The sequence below is a fragment of the Vollenhovia emeryi genome, unplaced genomic scaffold, assembly GCF_000949405.1.
Source record: "Vollenhovia emeryi isolate VEMERY1.0 unplaced genomic scaffold, V.emery_V1.0 DF939120.1, whole genome shotgun sequence".
Taxonomy (NCBI): domain Eukaryota; kingdom Metazoa; phylum Arthropoda; class Insecta; order Hymenoptera; family Formicidae; genus Vollenhovia; species Vollenhovia emeryi.
The window spans coordinates 4,344,962-4,368,939 of NW_011967246.1; the positions used below are offsets into that span (position 1 = coordinate 4,344,962).

General features: G+C 33.0%; 3 protein-coding genes across 9 annotated transcripts in view; 1 reads left to right on the forward strand and 2 right to left on the reverse strand.

Moving 5' to 3' along the window:
- The window catches only part of LOC105570681 (paired box protein Pax-1-like), a 33,305-nt gene extending 23,026 nt beyond the window's left edge, over positions 1-10,279 (forward strand). For both annotated transcript variants that reach the window (XM_012028095.1, XM_012028096.1), the window contains 2 exons: positions 4,349-4,984; positions 9,049-10,279. In XM_012028095.1, the coding sequence (XP_011883485.1) occupies positions 4,349-4,984; positions 9,049-9,539 (1,127 nt within the window). In that variant the 3' untranslated portion in view covers positions 9,540-10,279. The remainder of the gene's footprint in view (positions 1-4,348; positions 4,985-9,048) is intronic.
- A 214-nt stretch (positions 10,280-10,493) lies between these two features.
- LOC105570683 (zinc transporter 1) lies at positions 10,494-20,156 on the reverse strand. Of its 6 annotated transcripts, XM_012028103.1 has the most exons (9): positions 17,300-17,322; positions 16,962-17,053; positions 14,502-14,694; positions 13,739-13,849; positions 12,913-13,211; positions 12,322-12,566; positions 11,936-12,114; positions 11,708-11,794; positions 10,494-11,639 (listed from the first exon to the last, which is right to left on the reverse strand). In XM_012028103.1, the coding sequence occupies exons 3-9, from the start codon at positions 14,688-14,690 to the stop codon at positions 11,205-11,207; spliced, it is 1,545 nt and encodes a 514-aa protein (XP_011883493.1). In that variant the 5' UTR covers positions 14,691-14,694; positions 16,962-17,053; positions 17,300-17,322; the 3' UTR covers positions 10,494-11,204. The 6 variants fall into 6 exon arrangements, with proteins under 6 accessions (XP_011883493.1, XP_011883492.1, XP_011883490.1 ...); XM_012028102.1 differs by lacking the exons at positions 16,962-17,053; positions 17,300-17,322 and adding an exon at positions 19,971-20,156; XM_012028100.1 differs by lacking the exons at positions 16,962-17,053; positions 17,300-17,322 and adding an exon at positions 19,971-20,156 and having other exon boundaries at positions 14,502-14,727.
- Positions 20,157-21,443: 1,287 nt separating this feature from the next.
- On the reverse strand, positions 21,444-23,348 carry LOC105570684 (zinc transporter ZIP9-A). Its single transcript, XM_012028104.1, has 5 exons — positions 22,961-23,348; positions 22,733-22,859; positions 22,439-22,665; positions 22,186-22,320; positions 21,444-21,766 (listed from the first exon to the last, which is right to left on the reverse strand). The coding sequence occupies exons 1-5, from the start codon at positions 23,054-23,056 to the stop codon at positions 21,518-21,520; spliced, it is 834 nt and encodes a 277-aa protein (XP_011883494.1). The 5' UTR covers positions 23,057-23,348; the 3' UTR covers positions 21,444-21,517.
- Positions 23,349-23,978: the final 630 nt, after the last annotated feature.

Genomic DNA, 23,978 nt, shown 5'->3' on the forward strand with positions numbered 1-23,978 from the left:
TGTCGATGTCGATTCGACGTCGTTTCGACGTCGTTTCGACGTCGATCGACGAATCATTTCTCACTGGGTTATTAAGTGTGTAATCCATCACACGTGTAATTCACTGTACGTATAATATACTACGCGATATTGGTTGTGTAGTTATTACAGGACTCTCAATAGTTATCACAGAAAGGATCGCAACAATTTGTATAGTTATTATACGCTGTCGTTACTATAGTGCATGAAATCTCTGTAATATGGAATAGACATCTACCTTCCCAGTGAGAAATGATTCATCGATGTCGAAATGATGTCGAATCGACGTCAATTCGATGATGTCGACGTCGATCGACGAATCATTTCTCACTGGGTTATTAAGTGTGTAATCCATCACACGTGTAATTCACTATACGTATAATATACTACACGTGTGGTAAGTGACTTATACTAGACTATACGTGCAATACACTATTACAGACGTGTAATATCCCATACAGCACGCATGTCTAAAAGACATCTTTGAAACGTCTTTAAGTCGTCTTTCGGATATGTATGTCTAAAAGATGACTTAAAAATATCTCAAAGATGTCTTTTACACATGCGTGCTGTACGGGATGTTAAACGTGTACATAAGCAATTACTTAAGCAATATAAGATCGGCTTGATCGATATGAGTTACTTTATTTATTAATGTTTGATTTATGTTTGATGTAAAGCATTCCAGATATCTTTTAAAGTGTAAACATTCTTGATTCAAAATGTGAACATGGTCGTATTGTTAGTCAAGGAACGGTGCGACAATAGGGCCAAAATTGGCTTTCAAGAGTAACGTATGAAATTGGTCTATCTATAGATTTTTGGACCTGTTGAACTCGAATATGAAGCTTAAAATTGTCCAAGCTTTGTGAATCAATTATAAACATAAAAGTCTGCTTTTATTGATCACCTGTCGTGTTCTCACAGTTTTTATACAATATACAACCGAAAATCTGCTGTTTTTACTGTCACATAAACTGCTATCCCATTGTCACTCAAGGTGCGACGGCCGAGTCGCTAGTCGTGCATGTGACATCGTATTCATCCCCAGAAACCGTGCCTATATGAGAAATACTGGGAATAATCTGAAATGTATATATGTCAAGCATTGCAGTATAAAATATAGAATCATAAAAATATAGAATTTTGGGTGAAAATGAATAGTTGCTTGCAGCATCCTCCTTTCCTCCTCTTCTCCCCCCCCTCTCTCTCTCTCTCAAAAATATTATTACGCCCGCAATGAGCAATGCCCGGTTTATGGCAAGTTGCCATGACACCAGACAAGAGGCCACTGTTTTGTAAATAAAGATTGTCGATTTGTGCCTGGCCCTTGTTGACAGTGGACGTGTCACGAGCATTGCTGTATTTCTACGAATAAAACCTTTGTTTAGACGTTATGTGGTCTCCTTCATTTACGAGGGCACACGCGAGTGACTTAGTGCGCGCGCGAAAGTTACGGGATCACTGCGGCCGTCGCTGTTCCACCGACTTACCATAGGCGCAACAACATTAGTAAAAACGTACTTCTCTTATCGAGAACTGTCGATAATTGAGAAAAATTTGATTGAAACAACCAGCATCGCATACCTGTAAAAAATGAGGTGCCACAGGTCAGATTAAAAAATTGTTTAAAAATATTTGCAAACAAGAAATCTGGATAAAACTTATCAGGAACTGTGGAACTCTTCGAGAACTGTAAGATTCCATAGTTGAAATCACGTTTTTCGGAAATTGAGGTGCCAACGGTCAGATTATAAAATTGTTTCAAAAGATTTACAAGCTAGGACTCTGAGTGAAATTTATCAGGAACTGCGGGACTCTTCGAGAACTAAGATTCCATAGTTGAAATCATGTTTTTCGGAAATTGAGGTGCCACGGGAAGTTAGTGCCTAATTTTTTAGAAGAAATATAAAAGAACCGACTACCTCGCCTCAATTTTGCATTTTTCTGTTTAAATTCGTAAACCATTTTCTTATTGTACAGATTAAGGGATGTTATTATACGGTGTAGATGAGGCATGTAATATAATAATGTTTCAAGTTTATTTCTAACAATAAGACATGTTTTCGAGAATTTTTAATTATTGTAAAAGAAAAATATATTTATAAAACATGACAATTTTTATTTTAAATGCTTGAATATATTATAGAATGTGTCGAAAATCTAAAATACATGATATGTCGATTTATTATGGAGAACAAAAGAATTTATGTGAGTGTATTTTTACGTATCACCATCGGATATTCTTTCCACAGACCAACAATACCATTTAACATGGATATAGAGGATATGAATAAATAAGAAAAGCGTAACAAAAAGGGGGGCTTTATATTGCAGCTACGTGATTCTTAGAAAAAGGGTTTTGGTCAGTATCGTCATCGCCGCCGCCGATCACAGCGGTGTACTTTCGCTGTGCAAACATTCTTCGTGTCTACCACTTTTGTAGTCTTTTTGATCTTTAACGATGATTTTTAATTTATATGAGTTCAATTTTTAGAACAAATTACTTCATAAGAAATGTTATACTTGTTTATAATTGAAACTTTCATCATTTGTAAATAAATTGCATTTTTTAAACAAGGAATTAGAACATTTACAAATAAATGGCATATTATTGTAAATAATAATAATAAATATATAATTGATTAAAAATTAAAAGTTATGTTTTATCTTTAGTTATTTTGAAGAAATGGCATTATTTAGTGGATAATAAAATAATGTTCTTACTATTAAACAAATTTTAGTGTTAGTGCAAAAATTAATTAAATTAAAACTATTATCCTGAGAAATTACGTAAACTTTTTTCTGACATATACAGTATAATTGGTTTTTAGTATTTATATTGTAGTATATTATTTTTTATTGCAACAGAGATTTATTAACCAATATAATCATATCCAAAGTAAATAAGCCAAAATTAACGTAAGCTTAATTATGTTGAATAAAAAAAATTGTAAAAAGTTATTTATAATAACAACTTTAGTGTGTCCATATATCTATATATAAGAATTATAGAATTAGAACCAAACGTTTTCTTTCTCTTGGGGAAGGAGCTGAAACGTCTTCACCCTCGTACTAGTTAGCTGGAACAGCTTGCTGCCTTGCACAATACATTCATACTTATTATATATACGCATCGTCACCAATACACAGGCTGTGTAGTCGTCGTCTCTTTTTCGTTAGATATGTGTGTTACACGCGTGTAAAGTGACTACACACGTCGGAACCTTTGATCTTGGCCATTTATCACTGCTTGCGAGAAAAAGTCTAATAATATTACATGTATAGACTTCATATATATATGTGTATTCATGTGTATCACATATGCATACTTAGAACCTCGTAGAAACCCTACGGATATACATATATACACACTTACCCCGGCTTCATGAAATACATTTTGTCTATGTCCAGTGGAAATGAATATAAGTTTGCTAAGAATAGTAACTAGTATTTGGACTTGTGTGTGTACAATATATAAAAACTAATGCCAATTTGTAGCTGTCATATAAATTAAATTAATCAATATAAATTAAACTACTTATGATTATGTACAATAAAAAATCGGATGTATGAAATAATAATAGTGAAATTAATCTCAAGAGTTACCAGTAATAACTATCGATATATATATATTAGTCAATCTCAACTGGCCATATTTATTAAAAGAGTTACAATATAAAAGATATACAACGTTTTGACCATATGGTTTCGATATAGCTTTGGTCCTTATCAAGTAAAATCCACTTTAAGTGAAATAAAGTCCAATTAAGAAATACATAATACTTAAAGAATTTCGTATAGAAATTGCTAACTAAGTAAAATTATTAAGGAATTTACCTAAGTCGTACAAAGAGTCATATAAATTAATTTGAAAATTTTCTGTCGAGCATGACTTCGAAGATATGAAATTATAGACTAAAGAACAAATTGTTTTATTATATGACGAATTAAAAAAATGCGTAATATTGGGAATTTACGTAGAATATGTAAAAGTTCTGGAGACGGTCACTTTGGTCACTCATAACTGAAAAAAACTGAAAATTTAAAGCTGTTTAAGGTGATCTTACTTTGACCCTAACTAACAATAAGATCATCCCAATGTTCACCTTGTGCTTCTCCTATTACTGCACAACTTTTGTCTAAAATTTTTTTACAAAGTAAACTTCAATAAAACTATAGGTTCTTATTGATTAAAATAATCCCATCCTATGTATTAAATTGTGAAGTACTATATAATAAGCAAGCAATTTTTTAAAACAATTTTAATTATATTTGTGCTTATATTTGTGCATAATAATTTATTAATAAGGTATTAATCATATTACAGAAAACAGCAGTAATGAAATTGGAGCACAACCGCCACAATCACACCAACAGCAGCAACATCCACAGCAGCATCAACAACAATATGGAGAAGTAAATCAGTTAGGCGGTGTATTCGTCAATGGAAGACCACTTCCCAATGCTGTCAGATTAAGAATAGTCGAACTTGCACAATTGGGTATTAGACCATGCGATATCTCCCGGCAGCTACGTGTCAGTCACGGATGTGTCAGTAAAATACTGGCGCGCTATCATGAAACGGGTAGTATTCTGCCAGGCGCAATTGGTGGCAGCAAACCTCGTGTAACCACACCAAAAGTCGTGCAATACATTAAGCAATTAAAGTTAAAAGATCCCGGAATCTTTGCTTGGGAGATTAGGGATCGATTGTTATCTGATGGCGTTTGTGACAAATATAACGTTCCATCAGTGTCCAGTATATCAAGGATATTGAGAAATAAAGTTGGCACAACGACAACTATGCATCATCATTCACATCATTCAGCTCATCATCATCATCATCATCATCATCATCTTTATGCAGCCGCCGCAGCGGCTGGTGCAGCCCTTTGTCCAATGCCGTATCCAACGACACCTTATCATCCAACAGCGCCGCCTTCCATCACACATCATCATCAAGGTTAGTATTTTGCATATAGTATTTACCTATTCTTCTTAATACTTTTCTATCAACTGATAAAGACTTAGAAAACTGCCAATATTAGTTTTATCAAGAGACACGGTAGTGTCTCGCGCCAAGTGTACTTGTCCACAAAGCAGGAAAATAGACATCTCAGATAGCACATGGACATTCATTGGATGTCCATTGAACGTGTACTTTCTAGACGTCGAACATCTATTTTTGGTCCATTTAAGATTTGTCGGACGTCTGATGGACATCCATGTCACATACGTTTGGCATAACTTCGAACATCCATAACATTTCTGAAATAAGACTGTTGTCGAACCTGTTTTGGACTTATTTTGGATTATCTTGGATGTATTAACGATATCTAAAATAAATCTAAAATAAGTCGAAAGCGGTCTGATTTTGGACACATCATGGACGTAATTTTTGGGATAAATGTGGAAATTTCAGCTCGCGGATGCATAGCTACGAGCCAGTTATCCTACACGTGATCTAGCGTCTATCCAGCGAGCCTGGCAAGAGCCTGCCTCTATGTGTAACATTGTGAAATCTAGCACTTATGGTAGATATGTAAGACGTTCCAATTTTCATAAGCGGACATCCATGGAATGCCCAAAATATGTCATGTATGTAAAATTTTAATTCTCTAGGTTTTGCGCCTTACAATATCTAATAGGGTGATAGTAGGGCATCAGTAGGCTTCCTATTAAAACAATTTAATTTATCAAACTAATTTTTAAATTGTGTTAAATTATATAGTCATCAAAAGTATATTCAAGTTATTGAAGTTTATCCATGACGACTCGCTGTTGGATTATATCGGCTCGCCTCTTATACTAATACGGAATGGTTTGTACTTACGAGAAAGACTATTGTATATTCAGGTTAACGTTTATCAAATCCTATGAGGATCATACAACATATTGTAAGACACAGTCTTTCAAGGAGGACAGGGTTTTGTATTGTCTTATATACATATATGTATCTCTCATGCCATGATTAAATTCCGAGACGAAGTGCGTTCATGCTGTTTCGTTGATTGTCGGAATGGCAGGTGTCCCTGATGACACACCGGCAACGATTCTTCTGCGAATCGCCTCCGAAGTCACTCTCGATCTAACTGTCTAGTCAACATTACCGATACGAGACACTGCCGGAGACATCGGAGACGAATAAAGCAAGAGAGATATAAATCAGGAGTTCTCGAATCATTTACTGCTCACCAAGTATTGTGGCCATCAGTATTATTAACTTGAGGCGTCTGCCTTGACTTGCGTCTGCCATAGAGACCCCGGGAATCCGGGAAAAATGTTTTTTTTTTCTAATAAAATATATCCAAATAATTAAATTATATAATTTGTGATTGGATAGCGCTTATACTTGGCGCGAGACACTACCGTGTCTCGTGATTGTACAAATATCTGTAAGATATGAAACCAGCAGCAGATATGCATCTGCCTTTATTCAAAGAAAACTTATTTGACAGTTTATGTTTTCCATATCATATAATGTGTTGTTCTTTCTGTTGTAATTAATATTTTCAATAAGGTTGCATCATACAATGTATGTATGCAAATATTAGTAAAAACAAATTCATTTTCTTCGCATACTTAAATTTTAATGTTTTCTACTTTTGGTTGGTTCATACAGGAATTACTTTAAATAAATTTTTTAAATAAAAGTGAATAAAAATTTACTGTATATCTTTTAAATGAGCTTCTCTCGAAAACTGTTAGCTTTTACAAAATAACATAAAAGTACCTTTTTTTAAGATATGGAGTATTTAAAAAAAATGTAAAATTAGAAAAACGTACCGACTTAAAAGTTTTTGTAGATTAGAAGGAGTAAAAGGAGTCCGTTCTTTGCTTTTTTACCTAGTATTAAGATCTGAACAGTAATATAAAAATTATTTAAGAATACTATTTCAGAAATTTTTACTTTTAACACAAATATCTTTGCGAAGAAGCGTTATAAAAAGAAATTTATAGGAACTTGTGGGATTATCTTTACCTACTCTACATGTCCACGAGAGATTGCCAGCCTTTACGAGAACACCCTGTATACATGTATAATATCATGTTTAAAAATTATTGTTAGCAATAATTGTTATTAGTACACTAAGATTCACTGATGTCTTCCCATATGAATTTACGCACATATTCACATTTCCAGATAGCAATGCCTGATGATCAGGTTTCATCATGTCATTATCTTCCGACATTGATGGAAATATGACGTATGTTTTGTAGTCATAGCATGATGATACATATCGTGAGCACAAGTTAACATACAAATGAAGAAAAGTATGAAATCACATATTGGCATTACTTGTAAACTCATGATGATCACACACTGACTGCCATAATTAATTAACACGTATTATAAGTTTTGTATGTTCAGTATTTTTGTAATTATTATACATTACAGAGCTCAAAAGAATGTTTCGGAACATTACTAGCTCTAAATGTAGATTATGACAATTTCCTCATCAATCTCACCATACAATATTTATGAATATATCATGTGAAGAGATTATAAGAATATCATAATCTACCCATACAGCACAAAGCTTCGATTAAGCTCCTAAGAAGTTCATTTCGCTGAGCTCCCGGGGAGCTTACAAAATTCGGCAAAACAAGCTTCCAAGGAATTCGTTTCGCTAAGCTCCCGGGAAGCTTACAAAATTCGACAAAACAAGCTTCCAGGAAGTTAGTACTAGTACCACTCACTGCCGCGACGTGGCGACCGCACATTAGTCTTTCTCGTAAGTAAAAATCATCCCATATTACTCCCATATAAGAGGCAAGCCGATATGCTCCGATTGCGAGTTGTCTGAATCATGGATAAACTTTAATGAGCTAAATATACTTTTGATGATTATACCCACACAGTACGGAGAACTCCTGGGGAGCTGATAAAATTTTTCATAAACTTTATTTGAACTTCAAACGAACTCGCACGTAGCTTCCTGGGTCATTTAAGCTCGCGGAGAGTTTTTAAAACATGTTTTCTGAACTCCTTGCGAACTTAAATGAAGCTCCCCGGGAGCTCCTATGTCCGCTTTTGAGAGCTCCCTAGGAGCCTTATTTAAACTCCCTGCGAGCTTAAATAAAGCTCCCAAGGAGCTCTGAAAAGCGGACATAGGAGCTTCCGGGGAGCATAGGAGCTCCGTGAGAGTTCGTTTGGAGTTCAAATGAAGCTTCTGAAAAATTTTATAAGCTCCCCAGAAGCTCCCCGAGAGTTCCCCGTGCTGTGTGAGTATACTTAAAATAAAAATCAATATAAATAATCAATATAAATCAATATTTTGTAAATGTTTCTCTTAAATATTGTTGGGGACATCGTCATTTTCATGGAGAACAAATTAGCACTCGGCTATATGTACTGTATTCCGACATTTATAGCTATTACCAAAGAGAAACCTGAGAGCGTCCACGCCGGCGTTTTACTTGTTACCGTCTTGCTAGGCTGTTTCCAGCGCCTTACGCCCACTTTCATTTTTGGAACTACTCCGCTACGCCCATTTTCAAGCACTATCGATAAAGTCTCCACTTGGTGCGTGTCTGTGCTACGCCCATTTTCCATAATTATGCCGTAAATTTTTTAATTACGTCTACACGAATTGTTTACATGATATTTACATTAACTTTTTAAATGTAGACAATGTAAACTTTATAAATTAGGTGTCAAAGCCTGTGCCTAAATTCATATGGGAAGGCACCAGTGATACCTCTAGGAATATGAATTTAGGCACAGGTAGAACATATATACATTTTCCTGTATATGCAAAATGTATAAACGTGTTAATATGTGCGTAAATTCATCTAGACATTAATGACGCCGTGTGTATGTATAGTATGAAGTAATGATCTTTAAATATTAAATATTGAAAAGCTCAAAAGATTTTATCGATTTGAAATATACCTCTTCAGTTCTCAAATAATTCACATCAAACATCAATTCCATCTTATACATTTCCTTCATTTTGATAATAATCACTGATATGGAAATTGAAAAAGTTTCATCCTATCTGTTCATTATTATTGCATTTTTAGTTGGACCATCGTCAGCGAGTAAACTGTCATCATCGTCACCCTCAGCAGTACATGATAATGGTGGACATCAATCAGCGACCAACAACGCTTTGCAGTGGCCGAGTTCTCATACTGTACATGATATTCTGGCTAATAGTTGTAATGTACAGAACTCTTCGTCATCTTCTTCACCAACTTCGTCACTCTGTTCCACGATGAACAATAATCATCATCACAATCGTCACGAGGATAGTTCTATTAACAATAATAATAACAACGGCAATAATGAGAATAACAATGATCATAGAATATCGAGCGGTTATCTTCATCACCATCATCCACATCTTGCACATCATCAACAGTATTATGCTTCAGCACTCTATCATCATCACCATCATCATCATCATCATACAAATGCTGTAACGGCAGCTACCATATCCTCTACGCTCTCTGTACAATCCATTATGTTGCAATCAGGTACCACAAGCCAACCAGCCAGCCCTTGTAATTAGGTGAAATAATAACACTATTTTATATAATATATCAGGAATAATAGGTAATCCAATAATCAATGTTTTCGTTTTCTATACACAAATAAATTTTTAAATGTATTTTTACGCATTATTCAATAATATTAGTATGAAGCTTAAAACATAGTTTAAGTAAACACGATACATGATACTTCATTGTCATCACTATTTCACAATAATAAAAAATTATAGTTAACTGAATTTGTTTCTTGTCATGGATGTTACAATTAAACTGCTAATATTATAGTTGAAGTATTAACTTTTGCATACATTTTTTTAATGAAATAATTAATTAGTAAAAGTATCACAGAACAAACAATATATATATTTAATAGATATCCAATAGATATGTGTATTTACATATCCATAGATATCCGTATCTATGGATAACTAGTAGAATGTATAAAATGCCTATATCTCCTGTCTATAATTAGCAGCAATATTAAATGGTTATACATATATTATCTATTGTATTCATGTCCACCAAATAGCTACCAAGGCTAGGCATTAAATATTCAAGCTAGTATCTTGTTGCCACAACGCACGCGGCAATTACGTGTTAGACGTTCTCACAATTAAAAATCATCCTGCAATAATATAAGAGGCAAGCCGACGAATCAATCCAACATTATCTCCGCTGGCAAAACGAATAGGACCTGAATATACAGGGTGTCTCATCTTAAATGATCCACGCAAAAATCTCCAAAAATATGAAAAATATGGAAAAACGTTTCAAACTTTTTCAATTTTTTAAATGGAACCCCCTATTGTTTATTAAACTATTTTATTCTACTAATTAATATGAATAACTTTTGTTTGAATTATATAATGTGTATAATGTGCAATAAAAATTACATAATTTAATAATTAATCGTTGACAAAAATAAAGTTACTTATCTTAATATTATTATATTAAAGATGATACAATAAGTGTTATAATATTGATTAATTGAACATTGTTTATTCAAGGAACATGTCATCGCACTAGAAAGACCGTAAATTCTTGTACGATTAATAAAATCAGTACTGTGTTGCTCTAATAACTAACACATTGTATTGCCCAAATATCTGCAAAACTATTACTAAACTATTTATTACAGTGAATTATGTATACATATAAGCACAGAGATAATAATAATATGAGTAGTTTGCAGTCTTCTGGGGTTAAACATCCTTACATATCATTGCTCATGCTTACCATTGTTTGTTTAAACAACATATTATCAAGTAAATTTTTCTTTTTCTAATATCATTAACAAAGAAATTTCATGTTGCAAAAGATAAATTGCAACGTCTTCCAAGTGTTTGAATTTTATTAGTACTTTTGGAGATAAACTATATTAATCTTCCGATATTGTTATTATTATTAAAAAACGAGCAAATAAGATTTCTCTTTAAAAAAAGATTACAGTCTTTGATTTTTCAACATTGCACACAATATGACTAATTTAATTACTGTAATAATAACAAGAGAAATCGAAAATTTTTACAATTTCTACAATTTTCTTTGTCAAATATAAAACATGACATAAAAATCACGTCTATGTGTGTCTTGTGTAAATATCACGTATAGTCTCTTTCAAGTAAGACAATGCCAGGTAAAAGTATTAAATAAAACTATTGTCTATCTGAACAGTAAGTAGAAACTTAAGACATGTCACCATGGTTCAGGTTGCTATCGGCAATTGCAGATATTCGGTCGGTATTAACACTTGTAGATGTTTGATCACTTATCACACAGGAACTGATTTCAGGATTAACATTTTCAATTCTTAGCGTTTGCTTATCATTGGAGTGACATGCATTTTCGTTTGTCAGATTATGCGCAGATTTTTCTGTTCTTGGATCATTCACAATTTGTTTCTGAGTTTCCTCCTCATAAGCAGAAAACTTTTCTAAACTAATCGCACCCACAGTTGATATTATCTCTTTTTTGTCATATTTCTTGCTAATGGTGTGCACATCTTTCGTCGACTCGTACGTGTCATCCAAGAAGTTTTCTCGCGAGCAGCATTGGTGAGAACTGCAATGTTCTCCATGACAACGAATTAGGCAATCAGTCTTCTCCGTATTTGGCTTCATCTGGTATGCAAAAATTATTATTTAACGAAGCAAGTTCAATGATAGAAAGATGTATATTAATGAAATACCTTGCAAAACTCTGGCTGTATAGTGACCTGCGTAATGCCCATTTCAACGAAGAAAGCAGAAACTTGATCTGTGATACTAGCGTAAACCTAAAAGTAAAGAATGAAAATTCGTATGTTTAATATTGAATGAAACTAACTTTTTCAAATTGAATGTATTTCCATTAAATATAATATATTTATTGTTTGAAATAAATTTATATTTAAAATAAAAAAATCGTGTTTATATACCATTGGATTCAGAAACACAATATGGACTGTACAAATAGCTTGATGCTTTGCAAGTTGCCAGACATGCAAATCGTGGACATTGACAATACCCGGAAAAGCTTCCGATAAATCTCTTTTGAGAGAATCGATATTGATGTGATTTGGAATTGTTTGCAACAATATCAGGCCTGATTCTTTCACTGAAAAAAAACAAGAGTAATAAAATAAAATTAATGGGATAAAATAAACAACTTTGAGTATTATCAAGAATGAAATTATTTTTCTTCGTGGAATAAAAAATATCTAATAAATTAACACTTTAAGTTATCTTAAATAATTATTACTATATATTATTTATGTTACTTTTTCTTTTTATCGTATTTTTTTAAATATAGCAATATACTCACTGTAGGGATAGCATAAAACAAATAGCGAAATTGACGAAATAATAGCGAAGACTGGGTCAATGTACTTGGCCACGTCGGAATCGGTGAAATACACTAAAATTGACACTAATATGACGAAAACGCATCCAAGAACATCTCGACACATTTCCATTAAACCTTCGCTTTTTGGTATTGCTAGTGGACTACGTCTTGTCTGTGCTGACAATTGTTGCTCGCCATCTTTTGTTTCTTGTGAACCTACATTTCTGAAATGTCAAGTGTCACGCTATAGTAAACAAACTTTATATGCATGAAACCGGTTTCTACTAAAATTTCAGCAAACCCTTTTCCATCGCTAATGTAAAATATCTCAAACTTTAGGATTCTTGTTATCTACGCAAGAAAGTATTTTAAGGAACTAATATAATATATTTAACATGTTTTAATATTTTATAATCTGACAAATTTACATAATTTTATTCTCTTGTATGATTAAGCGATATAAAATTAATAAACACAAACTTATGCAGCATTTAAACATATTCATTCCAAATAATTGTATATTTCTTGGCTGATTCCTTGTAATTCAAGTTATTATACAAAAAACTTCACCTGCGTAATATTACGTCACCGCTTTCCGTAATGTGCAAAAAGATGCCCTGATTGAATGTGTATCCTCCAATCAGGATGTAGCAGAAAGCGTTTAAAAGTATGCCGGAAACACCGATGCAAAAGACTGGCAATGGGTGATGCATCTCATCCAGGTGGTCGATGTGCACCAATGTCTGCAGCGCTTCCATCAACAAAGAGAAACAAAAAGATGCGAGGAAGACGCAGCAGACGAGCATCGTAACAATGTCGATTCGAGCCCACCCAAACGTGTTTTTCATCCTTCTATCTGAACGTGATTCCTGTAAAGCAAGTTTTCTACATTTGTAGGCAGTAGATTGGTAGAATTTATAATGAGTAGCTGTCCACAACTTTCTAGCATGCGTCAAATGAAGATTTTATTTTTGGAGAGTATCTATTGCTGTTTTATGTGTCTAAACTAATTTTTATTTTCAAATCTTGTAAAAGTTCCATTAAAAATTTCTTCTTAGCTTCGATTTTCTTTAAAAAGTCCTCTTGAAAATTATATATATATTTTTTTAATTTATATTACAAAATTATATGAAAGAAAATTACTAGGCATCTAGTTAACATATTTTTAATATAATTACACTTTTGGAATCTAAAAGAAATATTTTATATTATATAAAAATATAAGAATATTTATTTTCAATAAGTTATCTAAGCTACATAATATCTTTTGATATACATAATTCTACAAGTTTAGTTTTATAAAACAGACTTTTATGAAAATTAAAAAAGATATAGGAGTTATCTTTTCTTTCTTTTAACTTTCATGTTTATGTCTTTTGAATATTATTAAACATACCTTTGTTTTCGTCGATAAAGACGTAATAGAACCTTGTTCTTCACCATTAATGCAGATGGACGAGTTTCCTAATGAACTGCGATTGCTGTTATATCTTTCTCGATAACTGTACTGTAAACAATGCGTAATTTATATATAATTACAAATTTATATCACAGAGAAAATTAGATAACATTTAGAAATTCTGATAACACGAGATCAGTTTAAGACTCTTTATCAATTTCTTGCAATTCGCGTGCATGTTGTACTAAATTCGGATAAAACACGTTATGAACCTGGCCTACTTATTAAAAAGATGACGTACTAATACAAGTCCTAATGCAAATCTTTCCCAGATTCTCCGAGATTTTGCTTATGAATATATATTAATACATATACTACAAAGTCCTCAAAGAACTGAAGGAGATCAAAAGACCTTGGATTGTTCCTTTTATATACATATATACTCCACTAAGATGTTAAACTTAATAATAATAATAACAGCAATGCAATAACATATCAATTAAAGAAGAAGATTTTGTCGAAAGCTAATTACCAGTATTTTAATATTTATACTTTTAATATTTATCTCTTTTATTCTACATGTTATTCTACAGAACAGTATAAACTGTGAATATATTTATAGCCTTAGACAAAATTATTAGATATTAGATATTAGATCATTTCGATCGAAAGATTAATATGACATTGTATGCATAGATTTGTATCACTTTGCGATTGAGACTGACAAATATAGTTTTTGCAGGTTCTCTTTCACGCTTACCTTGATTGAAGCGATACAGCCAACAAGTGCCACGATGTTGCAGAGGATATGGTAAGCGTTAAGGAGCAGAGTAAGCGAGTGCGTAATATGACTTGCGACGATCTCGACCAAGAAGAAAGCCGTGGTAAAGAATAGCACCAGATACAGTTGCACCGGCTGTAGCCTCCTGAACCATTCTTTCACAGCCATGACCCTGCTCGCAAAGTCACGTGAGCGTTTCTACTCTCTACGGTATACCGTGTATATGAACGATCACTTTTCTTGCACGTGATATTATCACAACTAATCGCTATATACTATCCACAACCATATTTTATTTCATATAAATTTATCTGCGATAACTTATAAGAGATATCTTCGATCTTTCTTCGAACTCCTATAAGACGAAATTTTGTCGTAAATTTCATTATAAAACTTTGTGGGTTTACAACACATTGATTTTATTTTTTCTGAAAATTTTTCGACTTGAAATTTGTATATGAATGGAGAATGTAATAATTTAATTGAATTGAATAAGTGAGTTGAAATTATTCACTTGAAACGTTTGCTTTCGATTGAAGAAGTTACATAGTTACAGTGCTCTTTTATAAGAATGACATATACATTAGGTATAGATAAGAAAACGAGTTCAATGAAGGGAGATTATTGTTATGAGATATTCTTTATAGACGCGCTATATGAAATTGATTGGCTTTTAGTTCAGCTCTTAACTAAACTTTATTTAACTTTTTCAATTAAATTTTTAATAACTGTTATATATGCAACATTATTTAAATAGACAAAAATTAATGTATTGAAAATATTCTCCATAAAAACAATCTCTCGTTAGCGATCGATTTTAATCAACCACATGGCAAACAAAAACTGTCTATACTGTGCTTTATTTATTTTTTATAATAATTTAATAGCATAGCCATTATTTAAATCTAAACATTGTTAATATATATTTAAACATCAGAATAAAGACAAGATGGCTCTAAAAATAACTCTAAAAATTTCTTCGAATTATAACTAGTAAATAAAATTTAATTTAACATTTACACATATTAGGGTATTTGGTACAAGGCGTGCATCCGTTCGTATAGAGGTAGAGATTTCATTAATTTGAACTTAAAGGTCCTATATCACTTCGTAAACAACCATGTAAAATTTTGAAATATTAATAAAAGAAAATTAGCGAACCAATGCGCGCAATGTGATGGGACGAGCCTTGAAGGTGCGACCACCAGTTGTCTACGCGTCACTCACATTTTTACTCCGCTTTCTGCTCTGTCGTCTGATACTCGCCATCACGAGCAGACAGTTACAAGTCTACCACTCTCAACGAGTGGGGACGATAAGTGGGAGTCTACAAGGCTCATCGCACCGTATCGAAGACCCTACCCCACTAATTTTCTTTAATATCTTAAAAGTTTATGGTTATTTGCAAAATTGACATAGGACCCTTTAGTTTAATTAGTGAGAACTGTATATATAGGACAGACACACACCTAGCTTAAACTGGCATATTGACTGGCAATCTCTACGTGGTGTACATTCGGTAACGCTACTGCCGGTGGTAAACGTCAATTTTCAAGAAAATGTGTAGTTGATTTTAATATCACTATAACTCGGTTAAAAAAAATTGGTGGGAAAACTTTTAGAAAAGCATTTTGTAGGTAAACTTATGTACTTTTTAACACTTTTGTTGGATTTTTCAAGGAAAAAATTTCATCGAGTTGCAAAGCATTATCAAAAAAACATTATTTTAAGAAACAAACTACCGATAGTACACTAGCAATTACCGATACCTTCCTACATGAATTTATGAACGTATCAATATATTTATACATTTTGCATATACATACAATACATGGAAAATGTGTTCTACATATGCCTAAATTCATATAGGAAGGCATCGGTGATTCCTAGTGTACATTAAAGTAAAAACTTCAAGCTTTAAAATGCATTCTTAATTTTTTATCTAAGATTTTGCGCCGAGTTTCAGCATTTAAAAATATCAAATTTTTAACATATGAGAATTGTTCCCCAATTCTTTGGTAGCATATACATCTGTGTGTGTGTGTGTGTGTTGTATATGTTTAAAAATTGTTTACTGTTTTCGAAAAAAATTTCATATAGTTTCAAATTTCTATTACCATGCATTTTTCTAACAAGCGTTTGATAAGTGTAGATTCAATGTTTGATAAGAGTACTTCAGTGTGTCATGCTTGATAAGAGTGCAATATTTTTAGACGATATATAGATAGTAGAGAAACGAGATTTTTAATAATGGAACAACGTTTTTATAATGGAAAGAATTAAGTCAGAGATGATCTATCAACTCTATCCTATTTAGTATGTACATGTCATGAATAGGGAAGAAGAAATGAAGAAAAAGCAGATAGAAAGAGTAGTAATAAAAAGAGAAAAATTGTCGGTAATTAACATGTACGAATAATGTTGTATTTTATTATTTACCGATTACTGCAAAGAATATTATCACATCTCAGTGGTCCAGTTGGTTAAGACGCCCATCACAGATTGAGGGAGATCCCAAGTTCGAACCCTAGCTGAGGTAATATTTTTTGCAATAAACTTTATAGTAAAGTGGTAAATTGTATATCGCCAGTAATTTAAAAACAAATCTTCATGAAATTAAGCGACCTACACTGGTTAGTGTTTTTTATTAAAAAAAAAACGAATATTACAACGTTTCGGCCCTGGATTTGGGCCCTTTTCAAGTGTTCTGAAACGCAAATTACAAATTTGTATACCAGAGCTGAAGGCCTATCATAATGCAACTCTAAATTACATACCTTAGTGAATCACTGCGTCAATTATTCAATTGTTTGGCCAATGCCATGTGTCAAACTGAGTAAAGACAAAAGAGAGTCAATTAACATGAAACAAGCCACCAACGTGTTCGATAAAACTTACATATTGGTCAATTTGATTTCCTGTTCTTTGTTAGAAGAAAGGTGAGTGCTTTTGAAATGCCATATGTTGACACGATCATGTCCGGATCTGAACTGACTAGACATTGTCTGTATCTGGTTTATTTTGACGAGAGGTCGCGTTAGATTAATAAATAAATAGGAATGAACTTGTCATGTACACTGAAATTATAAAAATCTATCGGAACCAAGAAAGTCAGATATTTTCAAGGACTTTATTGTATACTGGATTTAAGTTTTCCGTGTCACGTTTTAAATTAATTGTATTCTTGTGTTTTTTGATAAAAATTATTTCGGCAACCTCCCGTTTAATTTTATGTTTTTCGTTGTGTAGTATTTTAGTATTATCCAACCAGTTAAAATCATGCTCGTGATCCAGACGGTGTCTACTCACAACCGATAAATTATTTTCATGTTTCTTAATGTCATTACAGTGTTCATCAATTCTTGTTCGGAGGTGTCTCTTTGTTTGTCCTATGTAGCAAGCATCACAGTTATTGCAATCTATCTCATATACCACTTCAGTTCTTCTGTCTATACTCAGTTTGTCTTTACCCCTCTTAATTATTTGGTTTAATTTTTTCGGTATTGTATACCGAACTTGTAACTTTGTAACTTTATAGTATTTGAATTAAAATTTAATAGATAACGAGTACTTATATAAGCATCAAATATTAAATCGATTTATCTATTAAAAAGTTAAAAAGCATATTGCATTGTAAAGCGTTAATTCTTAATTAATTTGGTTGTTTCTACTTTATAATTTAGTTAGAAATTTTGCATACCAATGCACCTCAAAAGTTTTACATCTTCCTACACACAGGAAGCTGCAAACCTGCAATCGCCATAAAACTAATACATCTTTGTTATAAATCGTAAAAACCATTAATTCTTAATTGATTTAGCCGTTTTTAATTTACAACATTTGGTCAGAAAATTCATATTTGACTGCGAGAATAAAACAGGCAATATACCGGCGCAGCGGTCCATTTCGATGCTGATCTAAACTGGTTTCGCGAGCATACATCCTCGTGATGACACAGGCACGCACATTGACACGACAAGTGCAATTCGTAGCTTGTTAGATATATAAGATCTCTGTGTTGGACCTGATTGTGAGAGGGGGGGACCGTCAAAGCGTTAGTTGCGAACATCCGGGCGCAGTAATAGGCTTTGAACAACGAAATTCTCGCTCCCACAATCGACATTGTCTAGCTGCGACAGTCAACGCAAAATCCATTGTAAGCGTAAAAGGACAAAATCATTGAGAGACGATTACGCGTCGGTAGATAGTTAAATGATTCAAATAATTAATCTTTTGTGTGCAGGGTCTTTTCCGACTCTCCAGTCAGATAAACTAAAATATTCTGAAAAACATTACGCCATGATTACTGCTATCTTATCAGTAAAAACTCAGTTGAATAGTCTATGGTCGGTATTCATATTCAGTATATCTTCAAGACCGTCTTGAATTTATCTAAAGATGCCGTATGGAACATTTCATTCGCTATGGAGTATCTGAATCATAATCTTAAGATGGACTTGATAATAAATCTGACTACGAGTACCGACTTATATAAATATAATCCTCTATAAAAAGGGAGATGTAGACCGAGAAGTGCGTGTTCGGAGTCAAAATCTATCGTTTCGTATTGTTGTCTTGTTTCGCGATGCCGATCCGTCTCGAAAACTGTTGCGAGTTTCGCGGGCCGAAGCGTGTCACGCGTTCGCGTAATAGTGCTGTGTATGTATTGTACATACATAAAATATCGAATAGCTATATGTGACAATTTTAATATTTTTATTATGGGAGGACGATTATTTCAACAATGGCTTGTAGATAGTTATATTAAAGTTGAAAAAGACCGAATTAATTATTGCAAACAAAGTCAAAAACAATTACGAGCTGAGACTTATCGAGGGCTAATTGATTATTTGGCAAATGCCGCTAATAATAACGACGATTACTATTGTAGTCCATAGCGTAAGTCCACGCGTTGTACGGTTTCACATGCATGGGTTTGCAACTTTCCACGTGAAGCGAGATCCACTCCACACCTCAGACATGGTTTGGGTATGTCACAAAATGAATGGAATAATGAGGTGAACAACCGACGTGTTAAATTATCATAATTTTTAAGCTGTTTGTTGGAAAATTATGAAATTTGACACAAATTAGTATGAACTAGTATTAATTAAAAAGTAAAAGGATAGCATACAAAAGAATATTCTGTGCACGCTTACATCAAAAATTTCTCAATCTTTTGATTTTGATTCTTGATTAAACTTAATGACGCTCATTATCATCAGCGACATTAAATATTATATTGTATTAGCGACATTAAATAAAAATATCATACTTCCTTAACACTCTCATATAAACTTCATAAGAATCGGTCAAGTGGTTTAGAAATAGTAGCTTTTTAAAAGTGCTGATGGTTTACTGATACACCCTGTATATATGCGTGTATGAGATTTTGACACTCTCTTGAAGAGACGCTTTATCGCTATGGTAATGGGAAGTTTTACTAACCTTTGAACTTCTCAGTTATTTTATTAAAAATATCTGCGAGAGTATCGGATACTCTAGGGAAGAGGAACACAATTATCGCATTCTATATATTGCCAGTCCGTATTATTTTTTACGAAATTTGTGCTGGAAATCTTCTTGGAGACAGCCGAAATCGTACGACGAGCGCATATCGCGGACTAAGGCTTATCTCAGGCTATGAGTGGATTATATCGGCTGTCCATTGTGATTATTATAAAAGTCGGTAGTAGACGATAACGTACCAATTATCTGCTTGTGTATCTAATGATCAAATAAACAACTCAGACATCATAACGAACATCAGGAAATTATAAATCCAAGGGCTCGACTGTAGTTCCTTGCTATTGAGGCCTCGATAAACGCGTTTAAGATTATCAAAATTATCACATATCCTAGAACGGTTCCATAACTGCACATTGTTTTTTCAACTCATTAACTCATTATAGGCCACTAGCAATTTATGGGCTCTGGACTGCCAGAAACCAGTAAATTCAGGACATTAGATCGAAATATGTAAAATTATGAAAAAAACTTTTTCTATACTTAACATTCAAAATGCAGATTAAAATTTAAAAAATTTTTGGGTCCGCTATCTAGTCGAAAGTCTCGAAGTATTATTGTCGCTTTTCCGAGTTGGTATCTATATTTTTTCTTTACAAAAGTACATAATATCAAAAGCTGTATAGTGCACGCATAGCATATATCTGTTGTATTTTAGTTAATATTTAAAAACTTCTTTAATTTTAAACTTGTTAAACTTCCTTAATTTTAAACCCTGAAGTTTATTTAAAGAAGTCTTAAGTAATTTAAATATTATGTTTGAGTATGAATATTATTTAAGAAGATTTGGAGCATACTTTTATACATATAAAATTCAGACAACTATTCAAAGTGTGTTTACGATATAATTAATAAAGATCAAATATTAAATTTTCTGAGGTGTTAGTTTGACCTCGTTGCAAAATCAATCTTGATACCGTATATCGGAAAGATAATTTTTTTGAAACAGTTGCAATATTTTAAAATCTTTTTCTGTGGTATCTCAAACGTATTTTATTTAACCACTCGATAACCAATGGCATTCGTTATCAGTTTCGATGTTTTTGATAATACAAATGTATTCACCAACTGACAAAGAAAATATGTGTACACTCATTCTTTCATAAATGATTTGTCATGCAGAACACAAACCTAATAAACAATATGCATAAAATTTCGGAGTTAAAGTAAAATTTATAAACTAAACGTTAGTATTCAATAAATTTACTAAATTTTCGAATTTAAGTATTTAATAATCACATCTATGATTAAATTTGATAAAAAAATATATTTTAATCGTGTTAAGAAATACACGTCTATTAATAATTCTTATTTTTTTTATAGCAAATTGATCTTCATGTACATATAATATAATACAATTTTTTAAATCTTAAAATAATTATAAAAATAATCTTAAAGATAGGATTTCTTAAATTAGAATAAAAACTTTTATTTACGCAATGAATATCTTTATATAATACTTCTACTAGTCAATGATGATGTCCAGTTGTAATCAAAGCAGGTAAAAATGATCCTATTACCAAGAATAATATTTCTTTAACTTTAAGTCCAGTAGTAGAGAGCGTTGCACCTTCAACGCTTGGCACATGCGAATAACTACTGCTTCTTGTCATCAATTCTGGCAAAACATGTACAGTGGCTACATAAAGAAATGTTCCAGCACTAAACAACATAGCCAAACCAGTTGCATTAACACTACTCAGCGTTTCTTTTCCTTCCTGAAACAATACAAAAGTTATGTAATTAATATTAATAATTAAAAATTATTCTCTACAGTACAAGAAATAATAATGGAATTGTAAATAATTAAAATTGTAAAATATTATTCATTAAATTGATATTTCTAAAATACTATGTATAATAAATATGGGATAATTCATTTTAAATAATGTATTTTAATATTTTTTCTCTGTAACTTGTCATAAACAATTTTTCAGACAAAGTTGCATGGTTTAGAAAGAAACACAAAGTGACAAAATTAGTTGGACATTGCAAAACAATTCCAACATTTTTCTAATAAATATTTAAACTATATATTTTAAGAACTCATATCATTCTTAAAATACTGTAATGTTTTCAATGTTAATATATAGTTTAAATATTTATTAGAAAAATGTTTATATTTTGCATCACTCACTTTTCCAATTCCGAAATATGTCACAAGTGCAAGACATGGTGCCGCAAGAGAAAAAATTAATAGATGTCTGCTTATCCTCTTTTTATCTACGCCTTCATGAAGGAGAAACGACACAAGTCCAAATGCAGCTGGCGCCTGAAATTTTAAGTATCTTTAATAACACGAAGGACACAAAAATTATGTAATGGCCATTAACTACATTTGTTCTTATTATAATTAATTGTTAAGACACTGTACAGCTCAAAAGCTTTACTTTGTGCAACATTATCGCCAGAAAAACTATCACTTCAACATCAGCTTGAGACGTAGTAGCAGCAGCTCCTAACGCAACCCCATCGACTGCTGCATGTACTACAAGACCTAAAGTTGCTGTAACGCTCTTCTGTCTTCCGTCGCTTTTTCTCGCTGAACACTGATCGATCAGAAGCATAAATACAAAACCAAGTACTAAACTAATTCCAATTAAAGAGTGTAAATCACCTGCGAAGACAGAAGCGTTACTCGGAGGTGTTAGGAAAGACACAATAACAGATATGAAATTACGTACCGTGCGACTCTTTTCCATTAGTAATTTCACCAGTAAATAAAGCTCTTATCCCTTCAGGTATAATCACTGCTAATGCAGTTCCAACAAGAAGACCCGCTCCTAATACCGACACCAATTGTAATTTATCCTAGACAGAACAGGCAAGACATACAGCCATATGGCACGTTTCAATGTATTTAGAATGTCGCATAGGAAATATTCCTCATTTATCAGAAAAAGTTATCTTACTTCCGACAAACTCATGACTAATGGCAAAGATCCAGCCAAGCAAGAGCCAACCAGCATAACAAGAGTGAGCATCCATAACATCGCTCCCTCTTCCATTATTTTCTCTTTGTTATTAAACGAAAGGAACTTTCCAATATTACATTATCAATTAATAAAATATACATGTAAAGCGTCAAAACTAGTTAACTGCATGTTACTCGCAGATTATAAACTTTCTCCTTGCACTGATTTGTCTCACTTATATATCACATATGTATGTACACATAATAATTTTGCGGATAAATTAATGTAAATTAATGTAAAATAACATCAATGCCCGATACACGTGAGCATTATGTTACAGTCTGCCAAATCCTAGATTGCATTACCTAGATTGCAAACATCATGGGAGTTTGGCCGAAAAAAAACTTTACGTCAGCCAAACAGTGCAGGCCAAAGTCACTAGATATCTATCTAGGGACTTTAATTTATGCTTCTGCGTGGTCTACAATGCGAGTCGTAGTCGTAAGAATAATCGACTGCGATTGGTCAATTTCGTCAGACACATAAGAATTGACCAATCAAACCGTGCTTTCCAGCAAGCGACACAAGTCGACACAAATGTCGTTCTGTCTTTCTTCGCATTCAATGAATAATAAAGACAGAACGACACTTGTGTCGACTTGTGTCGCTTGCTGGAAAGCACGGATAGTCGACTATTCTTAAGGCCAATGTCCACGATCCAAGAACTTGGTCCAAGTTCTAGTCTTCTTCTTCTTCTATCCTATGGCTCCCGGCTCAAACGCTGAGCCGACACGGCCTCCAAGTTCTAGTTTCGAGAAATGTGTAGCCAGAGAGAAGCCTGAGAGATGTCACGGCCCCGTTTTTCGTGATTGGCGAATGCGATACGCCCTCTGTGGACATTGAAAACGTGGACATTGAACTACGTAGCCAATATCCACATTTTGCCAAGTGGGTAACGCAGATTTGCGAAATTTTGGTTGCGTTTCGTGCTATAGTCAGGTCCTGTGCGATGCTC

Bases quoted from the DNA above. Each gene is read 5' to 3' on its own strand.
- LOC105570684 (XM_012028104.1), bottom strand. From the start codon at position 23,056: ATGGAAGAGGGAGCGATGTTATGGATGCTCACTCTTGTTATGCTGGTT. The intron at 22,860-22,960 runs GTAAGATAACTT...TGTTCTGTCTAG, and splicing joins TAGTCATGAGTTTGTCGGAA to GATAAATTACAATTGGTGTC. The intron at 21,767-22,185 runs GTGAGTGATGCA...GTATTGTTTCAG, and splicing joins CATATTTCGGAATTGGAAAA to GAAGGAAAAGAAACGCTGAG.
- LOC105570683 (XM_012028097.1), bottom strand. The intron at 12,567-12,912 runs GTGAAGTTTTTT...TTGACATTTCAG, and splicing joins GGTGACGTAATATTACGCAG to AAATGTAGGTTCACAAGAAA. The intron at 11,795-11,935 runs GTATATAAACAC...CTTTACTTTTAG, and splicing joins TTGTGTTTCTGAATCCAATG to GTTTACGCTAGTATCACAGA.